This window comes from Vanellus vanellus (assembly GCF_965231255.1).
Source record: "Vanellus vanellus genome assembly, chromosome: 5".
NCBI classification, from domain to species: Eukaryota; Metazoa; Chordata; class Aves; order Charadriiformes; family Charadriidae; genus Vanellus; species Vanellus vanellus.
This window is the reverse complement of record NC_138910.1, coordinates 31375163-31401455: the sequence shown is the minus strand read 5'-3', so window position 1 is coordinate 31401455 and position 26293 is coordinate 31375163. Positions and strand designations below refer to the sequence as shown.

The window sequence follows — 26293 nt, the reverse complement described above, 5'->3', positions numbered from 1 at the left end:
ATCTGATTGGGTACTCTTCCATTAGTTAGAAATCAAATCTGTCAATTATCAATCTCCGCAATTAGTGTCCTCATATAACGCAACTGACATCTAGCCCATTTACAAGGAACCCTAGCAGCTCCAGAGATCAATTACGCTCATTCATAGGAAGGAGGCAGGCAGTTCTGGCTCACACTGACTTGGGGTATGAGTCATCGTTGTGTCCCTCCCCTTGGTGGTATTTTGTTCTTGGTTCAGACTTAGGATTACAGAGACAGATTCTCAGGTAATTTGACAACCTAAAATCTTAACTATAAACACACAGAATTCTGCACAAAGTTTTGCCAATACCCAGCTTTTCCTTAGCAGCTGCTCGCTTATCTTTAGTAATTTCTGGAATTGTTCTTGCAAGCCAGTGACTTCTGATCTGTGAGCCTGAAGCAAGCTGTGAAAGCAACATGTAAGGAAAACACATGCATATAGACCTCTACATACCACAGCGCTCTCATCTGCCTGTTGTACTGCTAATGGTTCTGATTACACAATGCCACAGAGGGGACAGCTCAATGCTGCACTTCAGTTTGGCTGTGTTCCGTTTCTGTCAGTTCCCAATGACTTGGTTGGGATGAATAGCATTTAACAGTCCTTTAACGAGAAAGTTTTCTTTGTTAGCGGGAAATGCGTGAGAACTTGTGAGGTAAGTTGAGTCACCAGCACAATGAAACAGACACAGGTTGTGGTTTCAACCTCGGTAGGCAGCTCAGCCCCATGCAGCCACTGGCTTGCTTCCCACCAGTGGGATGGGGAAGAGCGTAGGAAGGGTAAAAGTGTGAAAACTTGTGGGCTGAGATAAAGGCAGTTTAATAGGTAAAGCAAAAGCCATACACGCAAACAAAGCAAAACCAGGAATTCATTCACTGCTTCCCATCGGCAGGCAGGTGTTGAGCCATCTCCACAAAAGCAGGGCTCCATTACATGTAACAGTTACTTGGGAAGACAAATGCCATCACCCAAACATCCTCCTGCCTTCCTCCTTCTTCCTCCCCCAATTTTATTGCTGAGCTTGATGTCATGGTATGGAATATCCCTTTGGTCATTTGGGGTCAGCTCTCCCAGCTCTGCCTCCTCCCACCTCCTTGTGCACCCACAGCATCCTCGCTGGCAGGGCAGTCTGAGAAGCAGAAAAGGCCTTGACGCTGTGTAAGCAGTGCTCAGCAATAAATCCCTCTTGTTATCAACACTGTTTTCATCACAAACCCAACACATAGCACCATACCAGCTACTATGAAGAAAATAAACTGTACCCCAGCCAAAACCAGTACACAGGTTTTCTGTTTTTCCAATTCATTTGAAAATTTCTGCTAAAAGCACAGCTTCTACCAAACCTTACACACTGAGAGCTTAACTGCAAGAGTTACAGATATTTTCAAGTGGAGACTCCAACCCATACAAAAGGCCTTATTTGTATTCACTTGCCCATTGTATAAAATACCATTTAAAGACCCTCGCTCTTGGGAGACTGTCAGAAGTCTTTCTTTTAGCAGACTGACCAACTAAGGGGAAAACAAGAAAGGAGCTCAAGGCATTTCCAAGTCTCACCGGTGCAGAATCACTCCAGAATTTCTTTCCAAAGTCCCATTGATTTAGGTAGCTTAATAAAACATACTTTCCCTTGGAAGCTCTTCCTTGCATCTTCCTCAGGCACAACTGACCTTTATGTGGTTAGTTCTAGCTCTTTTCCTGCAGCTTCAAAGGGGTTACAACTCTCTTCCCTTACTACATCTGAAGTGCTAGAGAACAAGCCAGAGGAAAAAAAACCTCTCCAAACTTTTACGCTCTTACATAGCATGTACACTTAAAAAGTGGCAGACAGCTGTACTCCTCGAGCTCAGGCCTTCCAGGACAGCTGAAATCTCTTGAGTTCAACAGGAACTTGTATACTGACATGCATTTTCATTTCTTATGCACCATTAACAGCTTTGATACAGAGAGAGCATGTAGCCAGAAATCCCAACTCTACCAATACCTAATGTTCCTCTGTTGCTATTTAGCTGCCTGTGGCTGTAATGCTTCTCCACTGTGGGACATGCTTCTGCAATGTCATTAGTTAAGTTCGTAACACTGGCCTTTGTTCTAAGGACATGCAAATACAAATGCAAACATGTTAAGTACTCATGTGCATAAATACAATGAATATTAGAAATGGTGTAAGTTACCTACTTGCCGGTGAAGGAAACTTGGTCAATGTCTCTTGCAACCCAGATGCTGGTATTCCAGCTTGCAGCTCGATCCAGCCTAACCATTTGTAGGTGTGACAGTTACAGACAACAGTGGGAAGAGACTGTCTCCTCAAAATGTCCAACTCATAAGCTTCAGCATATGAAAAATTGAGCTGAAAAGTCAACTTCAGCCTGACAAGAGCACAAGCCTTCTCCTTCTAATGTCAGAAAAATAAGAAAGCTAAATAAATACAGGATACTTACCATAGGATAACAGTAGTTCTTGGTTCTTTGAGATGTCACATGCACAGACTACTGGAGGAACCACTGTCAGTAAATGTTAGACTAATTCAAGTAAGAACCTGTTAACTGCAAATCAATGTTGTTCCCATTCTGTACCACTGAAGTAACTGAGTGTTTTAGGGAAAATGATCAGAACCTTCCAGCCTGAAATGTGAGCGTAGGGGCTTGCACTGAAGGTGGTATGCACAGCCCCATGCTGATACGACTGGCAACAGTTTGGCACCTCTGTGCCAAGAGAACTTCAGTGAGACCTACACAAAGGGAGTACTCTTCAAGGGTAGGAAGCTTGGTTTCAATTTCTACCCCGATTTTATCACAAATATAGAGGGCTGACATAACATCAGCTACTGAGATGGAAAAACAAGGGTTGTCTAGCAACAGTATATAGTTGTTATAGACACTGTGTTGTATACACTGTTGTATAACAACAGTGTTGTCTAACACTATAATGCTAAAGGAACACATTAGCTGCTGTAAAGTAACAGGAGGAAAAAAAACCCAAAACACCACTCCCACAAAAAAAAAAAAAAACAAGTACCAGAAAACATGAACACATTCATTTACAGTGAGGCTCACACTGAAATATTCTCTGTAGAGGTTAATGAGCTCTTCTTCATTTGTGAAGTTTTTCATTCTCAAATAAAAGGCTTGTCAAACTGCAGCAGAAGGTACTCTGTATGCGTTCTGTTCTAGATTTAAACATTGCACATTTACTCTGCAAAGTCAAACTGCAGTTTGTACTGCACATCTACCACCTTTAACTGCTTAGGTATAAACACAAACGAAGCTCAGCACAGCCTGACCAAGTTTCTAAATCAATTTCTCAGCTTTTACAGCCACTACTTGTGCAGATACCAACTCACTAAGCTCGTGTGCAGTATAACAATCACTAAATTTTAGCCAAAAAAGGCCTAATTTTAAGCTTCTTATAGAACAGTGTAGCACAGAAAATATCTGGAACAAACCACACAAGATGACCGATATATTGAAAAATGGGATGTTATATGTGTTTATTATCAAATTTACATTCCACTATGAAACAACAGTAAGTGCAAAAAGCAGATGAAAAAAATACCATGAAGTTCCCAGACCATTCAAGCATTGTGTGTCATGCCCTCGTGTAACAGCTGAATGAGGCCCAAGTCCAATATTCTCCTTCCGTCTCTGCTGCTGTTTGATTCCAGTACACTTTTAACTTTGATCACGGGTATTTGAGCATGCAGGCATCACTGAGTTTATCAAAAACAGTTAAACTAGAAAGCTATAAATTTGTGCTTGGTTTAAGCCAATCTTAACAAAGGTAAATACTGTAAGAATTTCCTTCTGTCTCTTGAAACTTTCACAAGCATGGGTAAGTCCTTTCTAGCATCTGTTTTTGTCTCAAACCTGCAAGATATCAGAACCTTCCTGAAATGCAATTCTGCATTCCTTCTCATTCTACCTCCCGCTCAACCAAATCACATGTGTACAGGATCAAAAGATCTTGTGCAGGATCTCAGCTATCTCAGTCATGCAAGTTTGTCTCCTCTTTATGGGAAACAACAAAAGCCAAATCAGCTCTTAGAATGATGGCAACTTTTAATATGTTCTCAGAAACACGCATGTTACTCAGAAAAGTTTATCATCTTCCAGGTTTTGGCACAAAAGAGTAAACTTGGAAGAAGTACCAATTTTCCCTGTAGGTGCAAGCCAGGCACATATATACAAAATGTGTGTGACCATACAAAGGTATAAATGCATGACAGAATTTCAAGAACACTGCACCACAGGATCAACCAACCGGATAAAGATGCAAACGCAATGGTATACAGATTCTTCCATTTCCTTCTTGCCTTGTGTAAAGTTTCTGATGATACATCATCCTACAGAAAATAAAAAAACCTCTCGACGTATCCATAGTATTGTTTGAACTGAGCCCATTTATATTGTTGGGTTATGGAATATGGAAGCATCTCAAAGAGAAACAGGCATTTAATTAATGTGCTTTTAGATTAATTTTAACTGAAACCTGGTCTGCTAAAGGAATTCTGATTTAGCTGATTGGCTACTTCTGCTGATAACACACAGAATGATCCAATGGCTGGAGTTATCTAATGAAGCTTAGTTAGAAACACAGTGTAATACCTTCACAAATTTATCTGTAACTTACATGTATTACTACAATAAACACACATAAAATGGACACACTTTTGACACACTATACAGTTCTCTGTTGATACCAAACTGTCTAATCTTTTGTAAACTCAGTCCTGTTGTTTCCCTAGAAGTTATAAATACACAGGAGACATACTGGTCTTAGTTCAATGGAGAGCAAAATTGCCTCCCCCCACCCCTTTCACTCTTACCTTATTTAGCTAGGCAAGACCCCAAGCATAGCTAAGTACATACAAACATAAATACCTGCATGAAGAAATTAAATATTTTTCATTTAAAAAACAAAATTAACCCGTATATAGTATTTTAAATAAAATTCACCTTTTTTAAGTATAAGATTTTGCTTAGAGAGCAAAAGGCAACTCCAGGAGTTCCTGAATATTTCTGTGCGCTGCTGACAGACAAGTTTCTGCTAAGAATCCCTGTGCAAGTTTGCAGTGGTTACTCCTTTTCCTTTTAAAAAAAGAGACAGTTATATCAAAGAGTCATCACAAGATCTATAGAACTGTAAAAACAGAAAGGCCACATTACAAACTTCCTATAAACCAAATTAAGAAGCTTTCTTTTCCAGCCCTACTCCACGCAACCCTGCAGCAACAAGGGTGCTGATTATGGTAGATGTGCCTTACGGCAATGCAAATCAGTGTAATTACACTGATGCTTCAGACCACACACCCAGACAGGTAGCAGCTATGTTACACACACACTGTAACAAGCAAGGTAAACTTTTACTGTTTTATCTAATTGTATGGAAACTAAACTTGAAAATAATTTTAAAATTTTGATAAGTACAGTGAAAAATTACATAAAGATTAAGAACCTGTTTCCATCCAGGTCACTAGTGAAGACCCATTCCTCCAAGGAATTTTGGGCAAACTTTCTTTCTTCTTTATGTTACTCTATAAATCTACTGTAGATTATTCAGTTATGATGAGAACCTTGGACAGGAAGGAATCGAAAAAGCAGCATGTGCAGTAATATTTTGCTGATTATCACTGAGAAATCAGATTTCTAAACTGGACTGCTCTTTTGAGACAGAAAGTCTGCCTCAGCTTTGTTCAAAATCAGGTTCAGAACCACTCTCCATCATCAAAACACAGGATTTCAATGTAGACAAAATTGATTTATCTTCATTAAAATGCTACAAAGAACACTAGCTTTCATCTTCCTGTTTCTGAACATAGACTGGTAAATTTTGCTCTTAATGAAATCTTTTAACCAAATACTGCCCAAAATCAGAAATAAGTGAATGAAAGGAATGAAGTTTACTGCAGAACTCTCAAATATACATAATGTCTACCTGTCAAGAGAAGAGTCAGGTTACTGAATTTCCAACACTTGTCTTGAAGTAAACGGTCTCCATTTATGTCAAATAAAAAGAAACCCTGAATCAAGCACCTTGGGTTTATTTCCTTTTGCAACACTGAAATGTGCCTGAGATTTTTTTGTGTGTGTGTGCAAAAATACACTCATTTAAAAGATGCAGAGTACACTTCGGAAAGATTTCTTAGCTTGAAATTTTCACCCTAATACATACTTTCCTGCTTCTTAATTCTTACTCATTGCACCTTCCTCTGTGTGTTTCAGAAGCTTTGCAAAGAAATTAACTTTTGTTAGTACCTCACTAGCACAATGGCGCTCTTTCAAAATATAAATCCTGACCACCAGTTTCTGTGTTCGTAAACAGAAGTATTGTTTTCTTACATAGAGCTAAAGGTTCTCTCCCCTGCTTCCCAAAGTGGGGAGGAGTTCAAAAGAGTACAGTTTCTGAAATGGAAAATACAAGAATAAAAAAAAAATATCCAAGTTTTCATATTTGTTTGCTACAGAGAGAAACTTGGACCAATAATGCCAGTCAGACTGTTATTTTAATATTATATTTAAATGATACAGCCTGACTGCTAACAACTAGTAAAATACTATGGTTGTATGGTGGAAAAAAATAGAACAGCACCTGCAAGACAGTACTACAGTTTAAAAGGTTAAAATACTGAGAACGTCTACAATGGTCTTTTATTTTTGCTTAAGACAGCTGATGAAGGGGGTCTCAAAACTAAGCTTTGGTTTCTTCTTTATCTTCCACAAAAGCCGTCTTCCTCAAACCCAAGCAATGTTCTTTTTCTCCTGAATCCAAACGCTTCTCTCTCCCACTCCTTTAACATGCACATGCCTTCTCCAACTCTTCTGTAACACATCTAACAATACCTGTACTGGATGTTTGTCCCTCATGTATTATTTATTATCCTAGAAGTCAATCATTTTTCAGACCAGTCAGTCCTCCTTTAGGATATCCATTTTTGATGCCTGTGTGCAAACTGGAGCTCCCAACGCTCCAATCATGGCTGGAAGACTCTGGTTTCTTCTCAGTCCTGCCATTAAGTTGCTACCTGCATTTAAAAACACAGCTGAATCCTGCCTCTGCAAGTTAACCTCTGGCCCCTGATTCTTTCCGTGGTCCTGTGTCTCAGGGGGCTTGATCACCCTGGCAATACCTAGCCTCTTCAGTCTGTCCACTAGGTTCATCTTCAGCTGGCCTACGTCAGGAGCATTACGGGAGGGCTTCAGGCCATACATTTCTTGCAAGAATGTTTCTGCTGGTCGAGAAGCCAGGAAATTTTCTGAGTGATGCACTCGAGGCTCAAATGGTTGAGGGGAAGGACAAGGTGAACGCGAGGGAGAATTCGGTGGAGTAGAAGGAATGGGGAGAGTTCGAGGGGGCTGTAGCAAAGGCAGTTTTTCTAATACGGGGCTATCGTAAACCTTGGCAGAGATGCCTCGTTCTTGCAAAAGTTTAGCCAGACTGCTTGTGCTGCTGAAGGTAGTAGTTGAATCTCTTCTGTTGGTGACAAATTCTCCAATACTAAGCCTGTAAGACACAGCTGGAGTGCTCACTGCTGGGTTTCCAATACTGCTGCCAGTATTTCCAAGTGAAAATGGGGCACCCATAGAGCTGAAATAAAATAAAAACCAAAGAGAGAAGCTGCATGCATTGGACATCTTTATACCTGCTCTGCTCTATATTTCCCTTTTAGTATACAAAAGGCTCAAGAGAAAGTAAACTATTGCTATTAGCTGTGACATTTTCAGCTTTTGTAGATTCAGAATTATTGTTCTGCAAAATATTTAGAAGATAGCAGGCTGACAGAGAGGTTTTGGTGTAAGTACCAATGAATTTACCTTTTGTGGTCACCTGTATTAGATAGATACTGTATTAGACAGAATATCAACATAGATAACCAGTAATAATTTAATTAAAAAAAAAATGACACAATCAGAAAAAAAAAATGGTAATATCAGTATTAATTTTTTTTTTACAATAGGTACATGACACAAGGCATTTGCTATTTAAGAGTATAAATTTACTTTCTTTAAGTTACCCTAACCTGTTTTAACTCCCACTCTAGAGAATTTCAAGTTTCCCCTTTGTAATTACAACTATTTGTATGAGTAACATCCAATCCTTAGTATTTTTAAAAACCAGTCCATATATGAGAACCCAGAAAGCAATTGTTTAATCCTATGCAGCAACATTTAGGATGTCAGCAGTCATTATACCTGGGAGTAACTTGAGTGACATCAGATGGGTGAAGGATCCTACAGGTAGTAAAGGTAAACGTGGAATTTGTGGAAGACAGACATTTCCCTGGATTCGAGGCTGCAACATGGAGAATTTACATCCGTTGAGGGTAAAAATAAACACAGATAAGGACTAATCAAAGCAAAGTTTAAGATAATGTTATTATCACTGCTAATTTTTTTTTTTTAGTAAAGAACAAAGACAGCAAAGAGAACATTGTCACAAGGTCAAATACTTTCCACTGAGAAAAAGACACTGAAAAAAAAAAAAAAAGGGGGAAAAACACTAAACCTGCTTCTTACCAGTGAGTGGAACTGCTGCTGAAGTAATAGGTGGCAGGAAAATCCCTGCCACTGGCTTTGCTGCTGTACACATCTTTTCCTCCGGGAAGGACTGTTGCACTTGAAACGTTATACCTCCTTCACTTTCTGCCTCATCATCCTCCTCCAAGTCAGAGATGTGGTACACAGTATCATCAGACAGAGGGGTAAAACCTTTTGTAACAACACCAGGTCTTGGGTCAAGAATGGTGCCTAGGTTGGGTCGAGCAAGCTGCTGCCAGTGAAAAAGGGTCTGAGATCCTGGTGTGATAAAAGAGAAAAGTCTCAGAGAGCCACTACCTACTACTGTATTGAGTTACAAGAATTTGTGATCAAAACAACCCCAGCCAACTGGTGCTGACACTGTGATACACATGGCACACTTGGATGGCAATGCCAATAAAAAGCCCAGCACTTAACACCGTATAGAAAGCCAAGTAGAAAGTGATACTGATGAGCTAGTTGGCAAGTAGCCTACCAAATACTACTACTTCCTCTTCCTAGCTATACACACACCAACAATGATTTAGTTGGCAAATTCATGTAAAATCCTTTTCTGCTAATTAGAGAAGGAAGATCATTCTCTTACCTTCAATGGGTTTGACAATTTGCAATTTTTCTGGTAGGAGGACACGGAGGTTACTAGAGCTGGCAGAGAGATCAGTGAATTCTGAGTTTGTACCCAGAGAAAAACAGCTTTCTGTCGGTGTACTACAGCCACTGGCCCCTTCTTTCTGCTCTGCCAGCAAATGCATTTTTCGCTCCCATTCCTCCTCAAAGAACTGCTTCTCACTCAGGTAGTTCTGATGACGGAGGGAGAGCCTGTGCAGAGCTGTCATTAAGTCATTGTCTCCTGGGTTTCCTGGCTGGCCATGATTATGAGCGTCTCTGTGAGAAACATCAAATAATAATAGATATTAAGATCACTGAATTAACTATTTCTCTCTTACACAGCAGAGGCCCAGTCTGGATTTAGTTTTGAATCAATCAGTTTAGAAAGAAGATAACAGACTGTGTTTCCTACTTCAAATTCTTCTCAGAGCTGCTCCTCTGGGTCATCTGTGTGTGGTTCTCCAGCTGGTGTATGCCAGACCGGAAGGGCTTTGCTGTCATAACAACACTTGACCGATTAGATCCAGGGATTGGCAATGGGGCAGGAAAGGAAGAGGAGCGGCCGCGAATGACATTAGCAACCTTGACAGTATCAAATACTCGTTTTTGTTGACCCCTGCAGAAAAGACAAGCAAACAAATATGTTTTTCAGAAGCATTTTGAAAAAAAAATATAATAAAGAAAAAGCTCTGAAAAGACTTTCAAAAGTCTGCAGAGACCTGACTAAAAAGATTTAAGCCCAGAAAACCAGGACTGCCTAAGACACTCACGTTTTCAGTACTACTACTCTATTAAATATCACAATTATCACTTACTTCGACCTGAAAGACCTGAACCTTCATTGATAACCACTTGAGAACATTCAGGAACGTATATTTTACTTATTTAATTTATATATGCTTTCAGAAGCATATATTTAATTTATTACTTCTTGCTCAGAAGTAAGAGATCCAGGAACAGGTCTTCAAGGCTTTGGAAACGGCTACATATCTTTCAGCTATAATGTCATTTGCCTGAGAATTTTTCCTATAAGCATTAAAAGGGGTAAAACTAGTGCTGTGCATCAGAGAATTTACATCAAAAATCTCACAAATTAAAGAATGAAATAACATCCTTTTAGCAAATTCCCATCTTCCTTGTGGAATCAAATAAGAATAGTAGGTTTCAAAGTCGAAAAGATTACCAAACACTACAAAGCTTGTTTTGTTCAGTTACGTGGAAAACTTATTATAGAGGGAACATTCACATTTGTAGATTTCCAGAAATCAGTTTCACCTTACTTAATACAAGCATATGGAAAAACATTGCAATAGTGCATAGAGATCTGAAAACATACTTTTGCTTGGAGAGAGCAGATTCATCACCCTGACTCAATTCCTTCCGCATTGTCCCTTCAATTTCTGCTGCCAGGGAATCCTAGAGAAAAATGGAAACCAGAGGAGTTGACAAATTAGATTCAAGTCTTCCTTCTAAAAATTTTAGCAGAAAACACCTCAAAAAAATACTCAAAACATCTCCATTTGTTCCCCCAGTACCAGCATGCTTCAGACAAACCAACCCTTCAGTCTCTGAAGGAAGGGCACGGGGGGGAGTTTTCCAGCATAACTACACCTGTGTATTACCAGTATAGGTTCAATTTTCATTAGCAACATCTGCTTTTTCTTAGTACTCTTTAAGTTGGTTTGTTAAGTTAACCTACAATTTTAAGAGCACTTCTTACATGGCCAAACACGAACATGAGGGATTCTGTATACACAGAATAACAAATGTGACAAATTCCCAACACAGACCAGAAATTTTTGGGAGTACAGTAATCAGAACATACCTGACACTAATAAGAAGAGGAAAATAAATACCTTTATCCCTTTTGCATTGGTTTAGTCATCTCTGGTAATTAGTCTAGGGTCATGCATTTCTGATAATGCTTAAAATTCAATCGCAGAAGATAAGGACATAAAATTACATCATAAACTACATAAAGTAAGAAAAATACTCTGAACTCTTGAACAGATGCTTTGTTTCTTAAAGAAACTGTCAAGTTATAAAATTCACATCAACATTGAACAATATACTAGCACAACTGAGCACTAGCTGTGCAACATGCCAATTCCCGTATTTAACAGAAAATGCATATAAAAAGGAAAAATAATTTTAATATCACAATATGGCAAGTCAATGATTAGTTTCCTAATACATAACATTCTCAAAAGCGTACACATCAAAGAACTGTAGTAAAACCATTAGATCAGCTCCATTGCCTACTACAAAATAGTTTCTGCTGCAGCTCCTGTAACGGCTATTTTACTCATATAGTTGTATGCTACTACAGGCCATATGTGCCACTAGGTGTATGCCACGCTAGCGGTATTTATTACCACAGGAAATGCTCCACAGGACTGGGGGTGGCAGAGACAAGCAACAGAGCTGGCTCTACTGCGCAGCAACTTCACTTCTTCTTGTGATTCGTGCAGCATCCCTAGACACTCTGCATTCCGATCTTGCAACTCATGTAGCTGAAAGAGAAAAGAGGACATCATGTGATACCAGTAAGCTTCAAAGAAAAGACAGAATGAAACTGAATTAAGTCCTACAGAAACCTGTATCGACTGTAACATTTTTCCAACTGCAGAGCACATGCCAACATATGGAATTGACAATGGTCAGCACAGCACCTGCACCGATTTTAGTGGTGAAGCATGAAGTCCATATAAAGACTTGAGAGAGGACAAGTTATGATAAAATCCAAACGAAAACACATTGAAAAACTCTGCAAATACAGTAACTGCTGATGCAAAATAAGCAAAAAAGAAATTCCTTAAAATCTAATAAGCTACAGTATTGTTGATATAATCAGTAATACTCACATTAAACCACTCTTTTTCTCGTAACTACTAATAGCAAGACCTCCCTACTTGGAACACTTCCTTGCTTTTCATATTCCTGTGAACTACAAAAATATTTGTGAAGACTAAATAAAAATAATTATTCTTTTCCTCCAATCATATGACTCCAACCACAATGAAAAACGAAAAGCGATCTTAAAGGTCCCTTCCAACCTCAACAATTCTATGATTCTATGATAATTAAAAAGCAATAGTTTCCATTCTCTCTTAGTTTTCTTTCTCTTGTACTCTATTCTAAACATTTCTCTAAATGTATTTATACAGAAGCCTTAAGTACCTCTGCTGTCAGTTGTCTCTGAGCATCTTTGGAAGCTTGTAAGTGAAGTTTCAACTCCTCCTTTTCTATCACATGCTGAAAACACAAAAAGGCACACATAATTTTCTCAGCCGATTTCCCTGAAAGAATCAATCCTCTGCCATTCTTTCCTGAAACAGCCACTCTCTTGCAGTGTAACCCCCTGGCTTGCAAGTCAATTTTTACTTGTAGCCACTGGCACGCACACATGCACCTACACATACACACATGCGCATGCATACACTCTTCATCAGCATTCCCTTACTTCTTTGAGTTTATGTTGGAGATCAACAATCTGAGACAAGAGGGATGAGATCTCTTCCTGGTAGCGAACCAACTCCTCACTCTTCTCAGACAACTCCTCTGTTATTCTGGAAATTTGAGCATTTGTTTGCCCTACGAAACATAAAAGGAACTTAGTAGTGAGCTTTTCCTAACACATGACAAAAAAAAACCCAACCCAAACCAAACCAAACCCAAAACCCAGAAAAGATCAGTGAAAGTCAACAACAATCTGCAAAATGACCGATACTCTTAGAAAATCAATTCATAGTATGTAAGACTGGGTGCCTTAAAACATCCATAAGGAAATAATAAAGAGAAACAGTGGGGAGGAGAAGGAGAAAGAGAGTTAATTTTAAATGCAGGTGTAACATATTAAGAGTTAAGTATGCAGAACCTGAAATACTTATAACAGCTATGTGAAATGACCAGAATAAAATCCAAGGTAAGTTGCTATAAACTATTTCAAATGACATACTGGCTCATGACCAAGGCCAGACTTGGAATACACTGAAGAAGTCAGGCTCTGAACTGATCTTGTTATTAACGACCATTCTCTGTAAGCAAAGGCATTTTGTCAACCTTGTCAAGTGTAACATCCACCTATTCAGAGGGGATGTCATCAATGCTTATGAATATCTAAAAGGCAGGTGTCAAGAGGATGGGGCCAGACTCTTTTCAGTGGTGCCCAGTGACAGGACAAGAGGCAACAGGCACAAACTAGAACACAGGAAATTCCACCTGAACATAAGGAAAGACTTCTTTACTTGAGTTTGACAGAGCACTGGAAGAGGCTGTCCAGAGAGGTTGTGGAGTCTCCTTCTCTGGAGATATTAAAAATCCACCTGGATGAGTTCCTGTCCAACCTGTTCTAGGTGAACATGCCTTGGTATGGGGGTTGGACTAGATCTCCGAAGGTCCCTTCCAACCCCTACCATTCTGTGATTCAGCTCTTGATTCTGGTCACTATCTACTCCTCAAAGACCCACTGTATACAATTTCCAGTTTCTTTTTTTCTTTGAGTAAGCACTTCATCAAGTGAGATGACAAAGCAACTCAAAAAGCTGAAATACATTTATGCAGTTAGTATTGCTTGTATACTTGCCCTGAAAGCATAGCAAAGTCATAATAAAGTCTGATCAATCTTGCATAAAGGTCACACTACAAAGCTAGCAGTTATTTTACCTCACAAATTTACTGCAGAACTATGTCCTGCCCATGGGTGTGTGGGCATTTAAGCTCACAGTCAGATAACTTTTTCCTGAAGACAAAAATTTTAAAGCTGTAGACTAGACATCCTTTGGGAGAAGATTCTTTCTGTCAGTCTAAATTTTCTAGCATGCCTACATGTGCTATAGAGTTGGACAATACAGAACTCAGACATTCTCATTAAAGGAAAATAGGAGAGCTTATATGAAATAACTTATATTTGCAACAGATGTATATATTCTCAGAGGGAACGGAGTAATTAACAACTGGCTATGTATCAATTCATAGTATTTTATGGTCATCTGGAAGAAGAATAATCAAGCAGCAACCCAGTCTTCTTTATGGTGGTCGTATAGGAAAAAAAATATCTTAAAATATAAGCTTAAGGTTATTATGCACAAAGGAAGTCAAATGACTACAGATAAAAAACTGTACCGCTGGGTTACACAATCACCACACAAGAATTGTTTCAGAATACTTATATGCATTTGTATAAGAGTAGCTGCAATTCCTTGTAAATAAGTAGTCCCCAAATGAAACACAGACAACTGTTCCAGACAAATTAAAACACTTGCCAATTTAAATGCTTTGGTTTATAATATATATTTAAAAAATAAACTAATATGTTCATAAATATATAGTAATTTCAAATGAGCATTTAATAATCTATGCAGTGATACATTTCAATGTCGTGTCCTAAATACTCTATACAAGGAGCATATTATGTTGATTTTCCAGTGTCACAGAATCATAGAATGGTGTAGGTTGGAAGGGACCTTAAAGATCATCTAGTTGCCACCCCCTTGTCATGGGCAGGGACACCTCCCACTAGACCAGGTTGCTCAAAGCCCCATCCCACCTAGCCTTGAACACCTCCTGGGATGGGGCAGATGGCACAATTAGCACAATTTCTCTCTCTGGGCATTCCATTCCACTGTCTCACCACCCTCAGAGTGAAAAATTTCTTCCTAATATCTAATCTAAGTCTACCCTCTTTCAGTTTAAAGCCATTATCCCTCGACCCATCACTGCACGCCCTTGTAAAAAGTCCCTCTCCAGCTTTCTTGTAGGCCCCCTTCAGATACTGGGAGGCTGCTATAAAGTCTTCCCGGAACCTTCTCTTCTCCAGGCTGAACAACCCCAACTCTCTCAGCCTGTTCTCACAGGAGAGGTGCTCTAGCCCTCTGATCATCTTTGTGGCCTCCTCTGGACCTGCTCTAACAGGTCCATATTCTTCTTGTGCTGAGGATTCCAGAGCTGGATGCAGTACGCCAGGGGGGATGTCACAAGAGTGGAGTAGAGGGGTAACTTTAGGTTTCAGTTTAGGAGGTTTATGAATACCAGATTTTGTGTTCATTTTCTCTCTCTAAACACAGTACATATACCTGAAGTTTAATGTCAGAGTGAACCTTGATGAAATACAGAAACAATTTTGCACTTGGGTAAAGAGCAAGACTTGAATAATTGGCATAAATTACTGAATTTTTACTCTCATTTTTGGATTCAGGAATAACTAAGAATGTGTATGCACTAGGTATTTCAGATACAATTTTGCCATTGCAAGATACAGCCTGGATACTCACGGAGCTCTTTGACACAGTCATTGACCAGCTGCTGTTCCTTCTCTTCGTATGTAATGGTTTCCGTCTTCAGGTGGCAAGCCTTCAAGAAAATTATTGCTATTCCAATTTCAGTTTATCCATACATATACTAATGTTATAGATTTTTATTTCTGAAATTCTTGCAACTGAGGAGTCTCCTCTCTATCTCTCTTTATAATTTCTATGCATCTGGTCATACTTCTTAACCATTTTTTCCACTGTAAGCTGTTTCCCTGAATTGCATAGGTCTTTTGAGTGAAAGACACGCAGGCACATGAACAAAACCTGATCCCTCTCATACCTCTACTGAAAAATTATTGCAAAAATATGCGATTTGGTAGGGGAAGTAAACCAACACTGTAATAAGAAGTAAGTAACTGAATTTGCTTCAAAACTTCTTGAAGGAATCTTGAAAACTTAATTATGTTAGCCAAATCTTTTATGGCACTGAAAAGCTCTCAGTAGAACAGCTTTTCTCCATATTCCCCAACTAGTCTATTTAGTCTGTAAATTTTCTGGGCCAGAGACCAAGTATCACACCGGGTCTAAACAACATCAAGCATACTAGATTCCCACTTTCATTTCAGTGGTGAGGATGATAATATTCAACTTTGCACAGATAAAGTCTTCTATATTCCGGACAGTTTGCCAGTAAGTGACTCACCATAAAACATAGTAAATCAGTTTAAAGATTATCCAAGCAAGTAGAAGTACAACTACATAAGTGCAAGTAAACACACTTTACATAAAGTTGTCACATGAAAATAAATAAAAGCACATATAGGCTCAACATGACTGAGGCTATTTCAAGTCAGTGAAGGTTATGTTATATCACAGAATGATAGCAGTCTCTTTTCAACTCCAATTTTTCATGCTAAGGTAGAATAAATCCCTGGTCTGTAAAGTTCTGTAATCGTATACGGGGTTAGGAGCATAATAAAAGCAGTCTGATCTTCTCCTCTTTTTTCCTCCTACAGCCCTACTAAACCATCTATTTTGTCTTAGGGAGTTTTAGGAAGGATGTACATCTCAGGCTGAATATTTGGAAACAAAACAAGGGGAAGAGTATATTTTGTTCACATCAAAGGAATCTAGTCTCTGTTGTACTGCTGTAACAAGCTTATATTGGGAAAGGCTCACATAAAAAAACCCACACACTAAATAAAAAAAACCCACCTTTCTTACAAACAACATCCCCCTTTTCTTAAAAAAAACAACAAAAGAACACACTTTTGACCAATCTCCTATTTTACAAGTTCCACTCTCCACCTCTGAAGAGGAGACACTGCATCTGTAGATTCCGACTCTTGTAACCTTTGCTGTTGGTTCCATGACTTTTATAGACATTATTTTGTCTGGCCATTTAGACTCTATCCTTGCAAAGGCACAGTGCCCGTATTCATGTTTTATACACAATTAAAATCCAGACTAATCACATGGCCAAAACTAAGGGTGTCTTTAAAAGAATTTGAGTATTTATATTGAATATAGGCTGACAAAAATGTAACGGCAACACAATGGAATTCCCAAAATACTACTACTAATTGCAGTCAGATTTATATCAAAACAGGTCACACAAGCTTGAGGGCCTGATGGGTACAAGCATTTTGCTGGGTGCTTACATGTGTTCCCATATTCTTTCACATACCATAAAGGCATTGAGGAAGGACTACTAGAGGACTCTAGAGATAACAAGGAGTAGTGAAGGCAACAGAAAGATATGGGGGTGGAAGGAAAGTGTTTGGGTATGATTTGTATAAAGCAATACAAAATAGTCATGTGCTTTGAGAGAAACCCAGATGCTGGATTTTTTAACTATCCTGATTTATTTCATACACAGCATATATGGTACCCACTGTAAGTTGGATATACCTTCGATCGGAGAGCAAGGTTCTCCTCTTCCAGCTCTCTGAGTTTATCTTGCAAGACATCCAGCTGCAACAGATCATGTGATACATTGAAAGACTCATTGAAACGAAGTGGTGTGGAACAGCTGGAATCTGTTTCACTCTCCTCTGAAGCAATCGAAACAATACGAAGCAGGTCATCCTTCTTTGATAGTTCATGTTGCAGCTGGTTAACCTATGACAAAAGAACATCACCAGCTTGTGAAATATACTTTAGCTATACAACATTACAATGTATTATTTATGCAGCCTCTTGGAACACCACTGCTCCAGTCTAAAATGAGATTACAAAACAGCTCACAATCACGATCTATTTAGTTACACCTGCACAGAAGATTCAACCTCTCTTTATTTTATGGGAAGTTCACAAAATCATAATTTTAACACTGTAAGGGAGACTGAAAATTCAAGATTACACAAGAATGGACAACAGAACTTCTGTTGTCCATAGTTTACTTCAAAAGAATTTTCCAGGTGCTTTGATACATGTTTATATTTCAACATGCTAACTATCATTTTGATTATGACCATTTTTCTGAACTTTAACTTCCTGGAGAAAAGGACTGATAGGCATCTATTTATATGTATAGACTGGTACCCCCCAGTCTATACATTAAATGAACTGTAGGACAAATAAAAACAGGAGAAGAAACAGATCTCATTTAGATAAATTCTGTTTTGCATATCTAAATGTTTATATGAATACCTAAGTTTATGCTGTCCTACAGCTTATTATGAGTATGTTTTTATGACCAGCACACTGTTTAATACAGGCAGCTGAATCCATTTTACTATAACTTAGACTACATCTGTTGACCCCCAGGGTAATAAAACTTGGGATAATTTATCATTTGTTAACTATTTAATTGGGTTTTTTAAAGAAAGAAAAACAAAGAAAACATTAGATCAAGAATATGTGTTTAAAGGAAGAGATGGAGTGAAGATCTTGAGCAGAATTCAGTTTTCATTAAATTTTATTTATTTATTTATTCTTGGTCTAAGCATCCCGTTAAGCAAGCTCATTTTCTGGCTGTTTCCTCACCTGTGAAGTTGTTATGTAGCAGGTCATGTCAGATACCAACTACTTATTTTGACTTGGATAATTAGATTCTTAGTTTAATGGTGGGATATCAGACTGATAGTCAAAACACTCACTTTGAAAATGCAATCCTGCTGTAGATATATCATAACAATACCTAACATTCTCATAATTTATCCGTAATTACAATATGCAATCTTCAGAGTCAATTCTTGGACTGAGAAAGCTGATGGAACAATGACAATTAGGAGAATAACATGTACGTATACTTCTGTAGTTTGAGAGCAGCAATCACCTTCTTTCACAATGAAATAATATATTTTTATTAATCTTATCATCATCATAAAAAGAAAAAAAGAAAGAAAGAAGGAAGGAGGGAAAGAAAGAAAAAAAAGATCACTTACTCGATCTAGAGTTTGTCCTAACTGTTCTTCTAGTGCTTCATTTTGTTCCGTCAACAGATGGTTTCTCTTAAGGAGGGCTTGTCCAATTCGAGCTGCCAGCTCCAGGTCCCGATCTTTCTGCTCACAAAATGAGAACAAATGTCTGCTTTCGACCAGATAAGGTTTAAATTCAGAGCAGGTTTAGATCTTCCTAGCTATTGTTTAATGCATCACCACTCTGAGATCCCTTTTCACTCTCAAATGGATCAACATTGTTAGAGGAATGAGTAATGCTTCATCATTTGGATCCAGAAAACATCCACAACTGTGTTTCTGGATATAGCACGTTCTCTTCCATAGTCATTGCAGTAACACGGGGAGGGGAAAGCATCAAACCTGGGGACAGTTTTGGTTTTTGTGCTGCGTACTGGAGAGGTTATATGGGCTCCATTGAATCATACAAAGAAGCCACAAATACTTAGGCCTGTGGTCTTTCAAGTGACACTTTCTACAGAGCAGACTGCCTAACTTCAATAGTGATGAGAGGGTAGAAGCAAAGGAGCAACAGAAAAGCAGAAGAAAGCCGTTTCTTTCTTACATCTCACTGTCTCCATGGGTACCCATAGTTTTGCTAAGTTCTGTTTCTGAGACAGCGCAACCAAATGAGCAGCTTCTCATTTCCCATGTGTTTCATAAGCAGCTCCTGAAGGTAACTGAACCAAAACTTCCAGTAGCTGAACAAAACCCTTCTTCAAATACACATTCTCAAATATATTAACACAGCATTAGAGACAAGCATACCTCAGCTAACAGATGTTTGACCATGTCAGCATCACTGTAGGTTTTCTGCTCCACATTATCTGTGCCAAGAACTGAGAACAGAAAAACATACTTACTGAGGCAGCTTAAGTACAAGATAACTGTTTGTTTAAACTTAGAGAGCTAAAACTCAGAGGACATTGTTTATATACAGACACAGTACTTAGCTGATGAACTAGCAGAGGCTATGAAAATGCACCTTAAATTCAGAAATACGAAACAATACTCATTTTGGAGACAGATACAATGAGGTATTGGATATTTACAGCTTTCAGCAATAATAGCTAAAACTTGAGGTGCTCACTCATCCTTCAAATATAGAAAAAGGAGAAAAATCTCTTAAGATCAACTTTTTGAATACAGCTAAGCTATTAAATCATCCAGCCTGCTGGGGAGAGAGGGAAGAGTATACTGGAGTACGTCCAAATATAGCTGAACACACCTGCAGACTTTACCCTTGAAACAAAATTCCCATTAGTGTGTGTGACAGCTATACACAGGAAGTATGGAGACCCTAGAGACTAGTCACGAAAATTTATTTATTAAGTGCTTGATCATCTTAGAGACAGTTAAAAAGAAATGGGACAATGTATGTCTGAAATTTATATGTAGCAGTAAATCCTATCATACTGATTGACTTTAAAGTTTGAAGAGTTTGTAAAACTATTAAAAAACTGAGAACAAGTAGGATTTGAAAAACACAACTGAGTCAAGAATAAATAAAGCATGAAGAATTTGTAACAACTAAAACACAAAGTGCTGGTCTGCTCTAGTTCTTGTCCTGAGAAACAGAAAATGCTAGTAAGGAAGAAATCTTAATTACCTTGAGCAAAATTGTGAGATCCAGCCAAGGAGGAGGAAGGAAGTTCAATAAGAGCTAGAGTGACAGAAAATGAAAGATACGGGGGGAAAAAAGAACAAAGAGGAGAAAGAATTAAAATGTAAGGAAATAGGTGAATTATTTGCATGTATCCAACACCACCAAAAAAATAAATGCATGTGTAAACATACTTTTTACACTATTCAGGAGCAGAATTACACTTGCAGGTGATGGATGTTTGTGCTTGTCCAAGTTCAACAGAAATTTGCTATTTTTGCTTTATGGAATCAGGATCATGAAAATAAAGGTGGCAGCAATATAAATTTAACCAATATAGAAGTATCTGCTTCAACTGAAGGTCTAAGTTAACCTGTTTTGAAACTAATTCCACCATTGCTGCATTGTAAAATTAGATTACTATGGATTTGGTCTAAATCTGTTTCTGAAGATTTCATTGACTCTTCTATCTTGTTCAAATCTGATTCATAGTCTGAATACATAATGGTATTGGTTCTCAGTTTTTTTCTTTGTTTGTTCTTGTTGAGGACTGCACACTTAGTTATGAGATAGTGCAAAGCTGAAGTGCACACTAACTTTATTTACATATGTTATATAAGCTACATATGTCCTTTACATACGTAATGTCCATAATTAACCTTTTAAAACATAATACTAAGGCTATGCTACAAACAAAAACAAGTTGCATTTTAGTATAGAAAGAAATTTCCTTGCAGTCTTGAAAGACAGGAGAACATAGAGAACAATATAGAACAAAAAGGTTTACTAAACTGTTTCTCTCACAGCTTAACAGAAAAATAAATCAAACAGTTTTTACCAGGTAGATCAGTAGGCATAAAAGACCTTTTCAAGCATTTAGGAGCTTTGAACTTACAGCAGTGCCATTTACTAATTGCATTTCTAAGCAGGGCAAAACCAGAAATTCTTCACAAAATTTAAAGTACCTACCTATCAGCAGCATTAACATGCATTTGGGAGGTCAGTTTTACTGTACTGCTTGGTTGCTGATATTGGTTGCTGAGAGGGGACTCCAAACTCATCTGGCTTACTAGTATTTGGAAAATTCACTGCATGTATATAGGTAAGTTTCAGCCATTACAGGCAGAATATTATAGTCAGCTCTCCTATGGTAACTGTTCCCACCAGATGATTTCAATTTAAGTTTCTATCCAGTGCTTAGTCACCTTAATAAAGATTTACACTAATTACATACAAGGTCATTTGGGTAGGTAGGTTCCTAAAATCAAATATATTGACTCTGATAAATGAAAATGATAAATTTTCTCACTGTACAGGATCAAAATTATACAGTTTGTTATAATTTTGTCATGTGAACACGCACATGTGCTATCTCCCCTCACTCACCTTGCCATGTGAAAGCTGCAAGCAACTCTTCATTTTGGTTAATATTCTTGTTATGTTGTGCCATGTCCCTTTATTCACATATACAAAGCAGTTCTAAAGACAGATGTTTTGTAATTCAGGGCTTCTTATACTACCACAGTTGAAGCAGAAAATACTGCCAGTGGGAACTCAACTGGTCATTGGATCTTATATGCAGCAGCAGCCATAAAAAGAGGAGGAGCTCAAGTGCAGTAACTGTTGTGTTTTGTTGTTTTTTGTTGGGTTTTTTTTTGTTGTTTTTTGTTTGTTTGGGGTTTTGTTTGTTTGTTTGTTTTTATTTGGGTTTTTTGTTTGTTTGTTTGTTTTTTTACCTTGGATGTGAACTACAAATTCACTCAAACCACAAGTTTAGCATTCTCTTTAGGAAAAAGTTATAAAAAATGTTTCCACACATATATTAGGAGAGGGAGATATACACATAAAACCCCCAAGTTACACTTCAAAAATATGATTGTCACATTTATTCCCAATTCCAGTAAACAGAAAGAAACATAGAAATTTCACCTAACAAGCTATTCAGCAATAATTATAACCAGATCTTGATTTAAATCTGTATTTGTTTGGGACCTTCCCAGTATCTCCCTGTACGTTACTAGGCTCAAAAAAGCTAATATAAATGACTACTACATTCAACCTCTTTGGACAATTTGTAGAAGAAACATAAATCATATTTATCTTGAGTTTATATGACTCAGCAGTTATGACTGTTCTTAAATGTTAGAATTAATTTTGTATGTTATGGCTAACAATTATCTTTTAACTTAATGTCAGTCATTGTTACAGCTCATTTTTGAGAATGTCAAGAAAACATCTATGGCAACTGTTCAAAAAACTTTCACAAGCATTTTACTATTTTCACAGAACACTTTCTATAGTTAAAAAGAACTTCTCACTGGGTGAAAGAGGAAGACACCGCTTTCTGTTGTACCTCGACAGCCAAATAATACATGACTGCCTTCATTAAAACATTGTTGATAAACCCCTTCCCTTTCACTGCAGTTTGGAAATGCAAGCTCCCAGTGACTGAAATTCCTTGTCTCAGAGCTCTGTGCTTCGTCACACTGGAACTGCAGGTGTTGACCAGAGAGCTTCAGCAGAGCCACATTTGATGTAAAATTCCTTCCAGCACTGACAGACTCTGATCCCACCTCTTTATAATTAAAACGAGGGAAAGTACACACCCCACTGACTACGCAACTGCTTCCAGTGAACTACAAAGTGTTCGCTCAACTGAAAAATCATTTATGCTTGCAACATTATTATCAGAAACAGACCAAGCAATAAACATTAAGCAGCTTTCCAAATACTTTCCACAGTTAAAAGTAGTTCCAAGCCTACAAGTTCAACTGATAACAAGATTGCTTTAAATTGCCAAGTACTGCATTTTTAAGAGGTAATATTTTACTTGTACTTACTCATTTGCTATACACCCTGGGTAGAGGCTTAAAGCACAAACAACAACAAAAAAAACCTTTCAGAGTGGTGGCATGTACACCACGCAGAGGCAGCATGTACAAGGGAGAGGTAATAGTTACAGATTGTATCTAAATACCACGGTTGTATATAAATACCAAGTTCACTCTCCCAAGTGGTTTGTTCCAATACACAGAGCAAACAGGACTTCTCCATTTCTCTAAAACGATTACAATGCATTCTCCTCTTTTCACATGAAAACACTTGAAAATACAGGCAAGTAAGTGTTCAGTTCTTTTGACAGCCTTCTATACCTCTGGTTTTTAACATATTAAAGGTTTCTTCATGTGATCGGAAGCTGTCCATTTTCTTCCTTATGAACTGCTAGGTTTAGGGATAAGTTACTTAGTATTTTCAAAACTGGAAAGCAGTGATCAACACTGATCTAGTGCCCACCTATCCAGTATTCACACCATTTCTATCTCCAGAGAAACCATTAACATTTTAAAAGCAACATTGACACAAAACATCTGGACAAACATCATCAAAAGAACCACAGCATCATTAACATTCCTGAAAACAAAGCTGCTGCAATGCTCCATACCTCTCGTATTACATCTCGTCTAGCACAATTCTAGGTTTCTGCCTCTTTTTCACTATCACATGTTCCCACTTGCATTTCTATGTAAAATCTAATGATCAGGCAGCCATGGGATGTGCTAGGCCAGCCCTTAGAATTGCAGTGCTGAACTACAAGCATTTCTCTAAACTCAGCTTTTTCTTCCACCTGTACAAAATTTTGCAGATTTCAATAGTTTATAATATTAATAATATTTTTATATTTGAAATTTTCTCTTCAACTAAAAAACAAAACCAAAAAACCACCACCAATTCCTAGGCCCATATATACTCACTCATGTAACGGAAGGGATCCTCATCATGAACTGGAGAAGTGATTTCAGAAAGGCGGCCATGGCAGGCAGGGGGCTGAATCCAGTCTTGATTTTCATACAGATACAGAGAGTCCACTCGTAACTTGTAATCTGGCAACTGTTCTTCTAACATGCTCACCAACTCCACCTCAGGAAGGTCGTCCGTGGAGCAGACATCTGAAAGTGAATAAATGCCAGCAATAGTACATTACTATTAAATATGACATATATTTAATATTGCTACAGTAGTATATATTCTATATACTAGAAAATACTTTATAAACCTTCAGTAGATTTGAAAAGAATTATTCTGTACTGGAAAAATTATCAGAATACTTACTGAATGAATACTTGATTTACATTTTAATACTTGTAAGATCCTCATCCCCAACCAACTCCACAACTTCCTGGAAAGATGGTCTAGCCATGATTCCCTCCGACTTCTTGAATATGATGTATGTAATGAGTTTTAATTTCTATCCTTTCCTGTTCATTGAACTAAAACACAAACTTACATTTTACCAGCTATTGATTTTGTAAGGTTTCATTGGCTTTAGCATAGTTACGCTTCCCTTTTCTGAAGGAAATTCACATTTTTCTTCTTCTTTTGTTTATCCTTTTGTTTAGTAACGATCACAGATGTAAATAATCTCAAAGCAACTAGAAAAATCACCTGAATAATGCCTTGAAATCAGGGAACAAATATAAAATTCCATTATCATCCATACAGAATCATGCTCAGAGAAACACGATACTCAAAATCCTGGAAAGGAAATTTAGCTCTTCCTGTGCTACCCCCCTCCCTTAATCTCTTCACAATTACTGCAAAAAATAAGAAACATTAATTCTAAGCTGCTAAAATACTGCATATCAAAGGTATACGATGATTATCTTTCCAACATTTCCACTAAAGATGGAGTATCTTTCAATGGAAAAAAATGCCAATGTTGATTACTGACACAGAATTTTACAAACAACATTTTACAACGGAAGGTGATTTTATAAGCTAGTTAATATAACTCACCATTTCTGTTTATTTGCAATACCAGATAAGCAATACAAAGAACATGAAACTTAAGGTTGTCTTCAGGTTGGTGTTCTATAACATCTTAGATACATTCAGGATTTGTAACAATTCTTCAACTTACCGGAGATGCTCTCCAAGCCCCTGTGATCAAAATTCATGAGTCTTTTCTTTACAGTTCACTTCTTTGGAAATAGCATTCTGTAGTGAGACTGTGCACTGTCCCTTTATTGCTTTGGTAGAAAGATGGCTTTGGTTTAGAGACAGAGTAAGTGAGAGCCATCAAGCCATTGAGACACTAACAAATCTGGCATCAACTCACTTCTGTAGACTGGTTCATACTCCAGATATACTGCCATTTTAGGACATGCTTATTTAATCTGGGCTACTACTGATCAGTAGAAGTATCTATAGGATATTTCACATAAGCTTCACAAGCTTCTCAGCTCAGCCATCATCTAGAAATAAAACAAAGAATGCCAAAGTTTAGCGGATGTCAGGTAAATTAATATGACTTTGTTGCTTTCAGTCTGAATTTCCTCCCTGTACTATCATTTAACCAAAAAAAAAAAGTAAACGAACATTTTAATCCCCAGTTTACACTTTACATGTAAAATGTAGCACTACAAATACATGGTTTCCCTGCAGACATAACATCTCACCTTCAGCATCAACTCTGTCAATTACCTGTTTGTTTATGCCATTCCTCCTCTTCCATATAATATTTAGCATATGACAGGTTCATTCACTGAAATGAGGCATTTCCCTTTTACTCTAAAGGACAGCAGCTCCAACTAACCCGAATTTTTCTTCAGGCTACTGCATTTATTTAAAGCAAGGGATTCTAAAGGCGGGATTTCAAAACCATTATTCCTAGCATTTTGATTGTTAAAAAAAAAAAAAAAGCTTTATAGGACTGTTTGCTTTAATCTCATCCCATTTAGAAATCTATAGATTAAAAATTGGATCTATCAGAAATTTACTTTGTGGATCATGAAAAAATTTGTGTTTCCTCTTCAGCAGGGACTCATTTAAACCAAAAATGAAACTACCATAACTAATTGAGATAACCTATCATAA

General features: G+C 37.8%; 1 protein-coding gene across 1 annotated transcript in view; it reads right to left on the bottom strand.

The window, feature by feature from the left end:
- Window positions 1-3490: 3490 nt before the first annotated feature.
- Window positions 3491-26293, bottom strand: part of TRAK2 (trafficking kinesin protein 2) — a 28933-nt gene continuing 6130 nt past the window's right edge. Inside the window, exons 2-16 of the mRNA XM_082483976.1 lie at window positions 25338-25671; window positions 24172-24366; window positions 19585-19655; window positions 18805-18921; window positions 17327-17536; window positions 15437-15515; window positions 12628-12758; window positions 12345-12419; window positions 11540-11677; window positions 10501-10580; window positions 9577-9780; window positions 9142-9440; window positions 8535-8813; window positions 8211-8310; window positions 3491-7605 (exon numbers count right to left, since the gene is read on the bottom strand). Of these exons, the coding sequence (XP_082340102.1) occupies window positions 6927-7605; window positions 8211-8310; window positions 8535-8813; window positions 9142-9440; window positions 9577-9780; window positions 10501-10580; window positions 11540-11677; window positions 12345-12419; window positions 12628-12758; window positions 15437-15515; window positions 17327-17536; window positions 18805-18921; window positions 19585-19655; window positions 24172-24366; window positions 25338-25374 (2694 nt within the window). The 5' untranslated portion in view covers window positions 25375-25671 and the 3' untranslated portion in view covers window positions 3491-6926. The remainder of the gene's footprint in view (window positions 7606-8210; window positions 8311-8534; window positions 8814-9141; window positions 9441-9576; window positions 9781-10500; window positions 10581-11539; window positions 11678-12344; window positions 12420-12627; window positions 12759-15436; window positions 15516-17326; window positions 17537-18804; window positions 18922-19584; window positions 19656-24171; window positions 24367-25337; window positions 25672-26293) is intronic.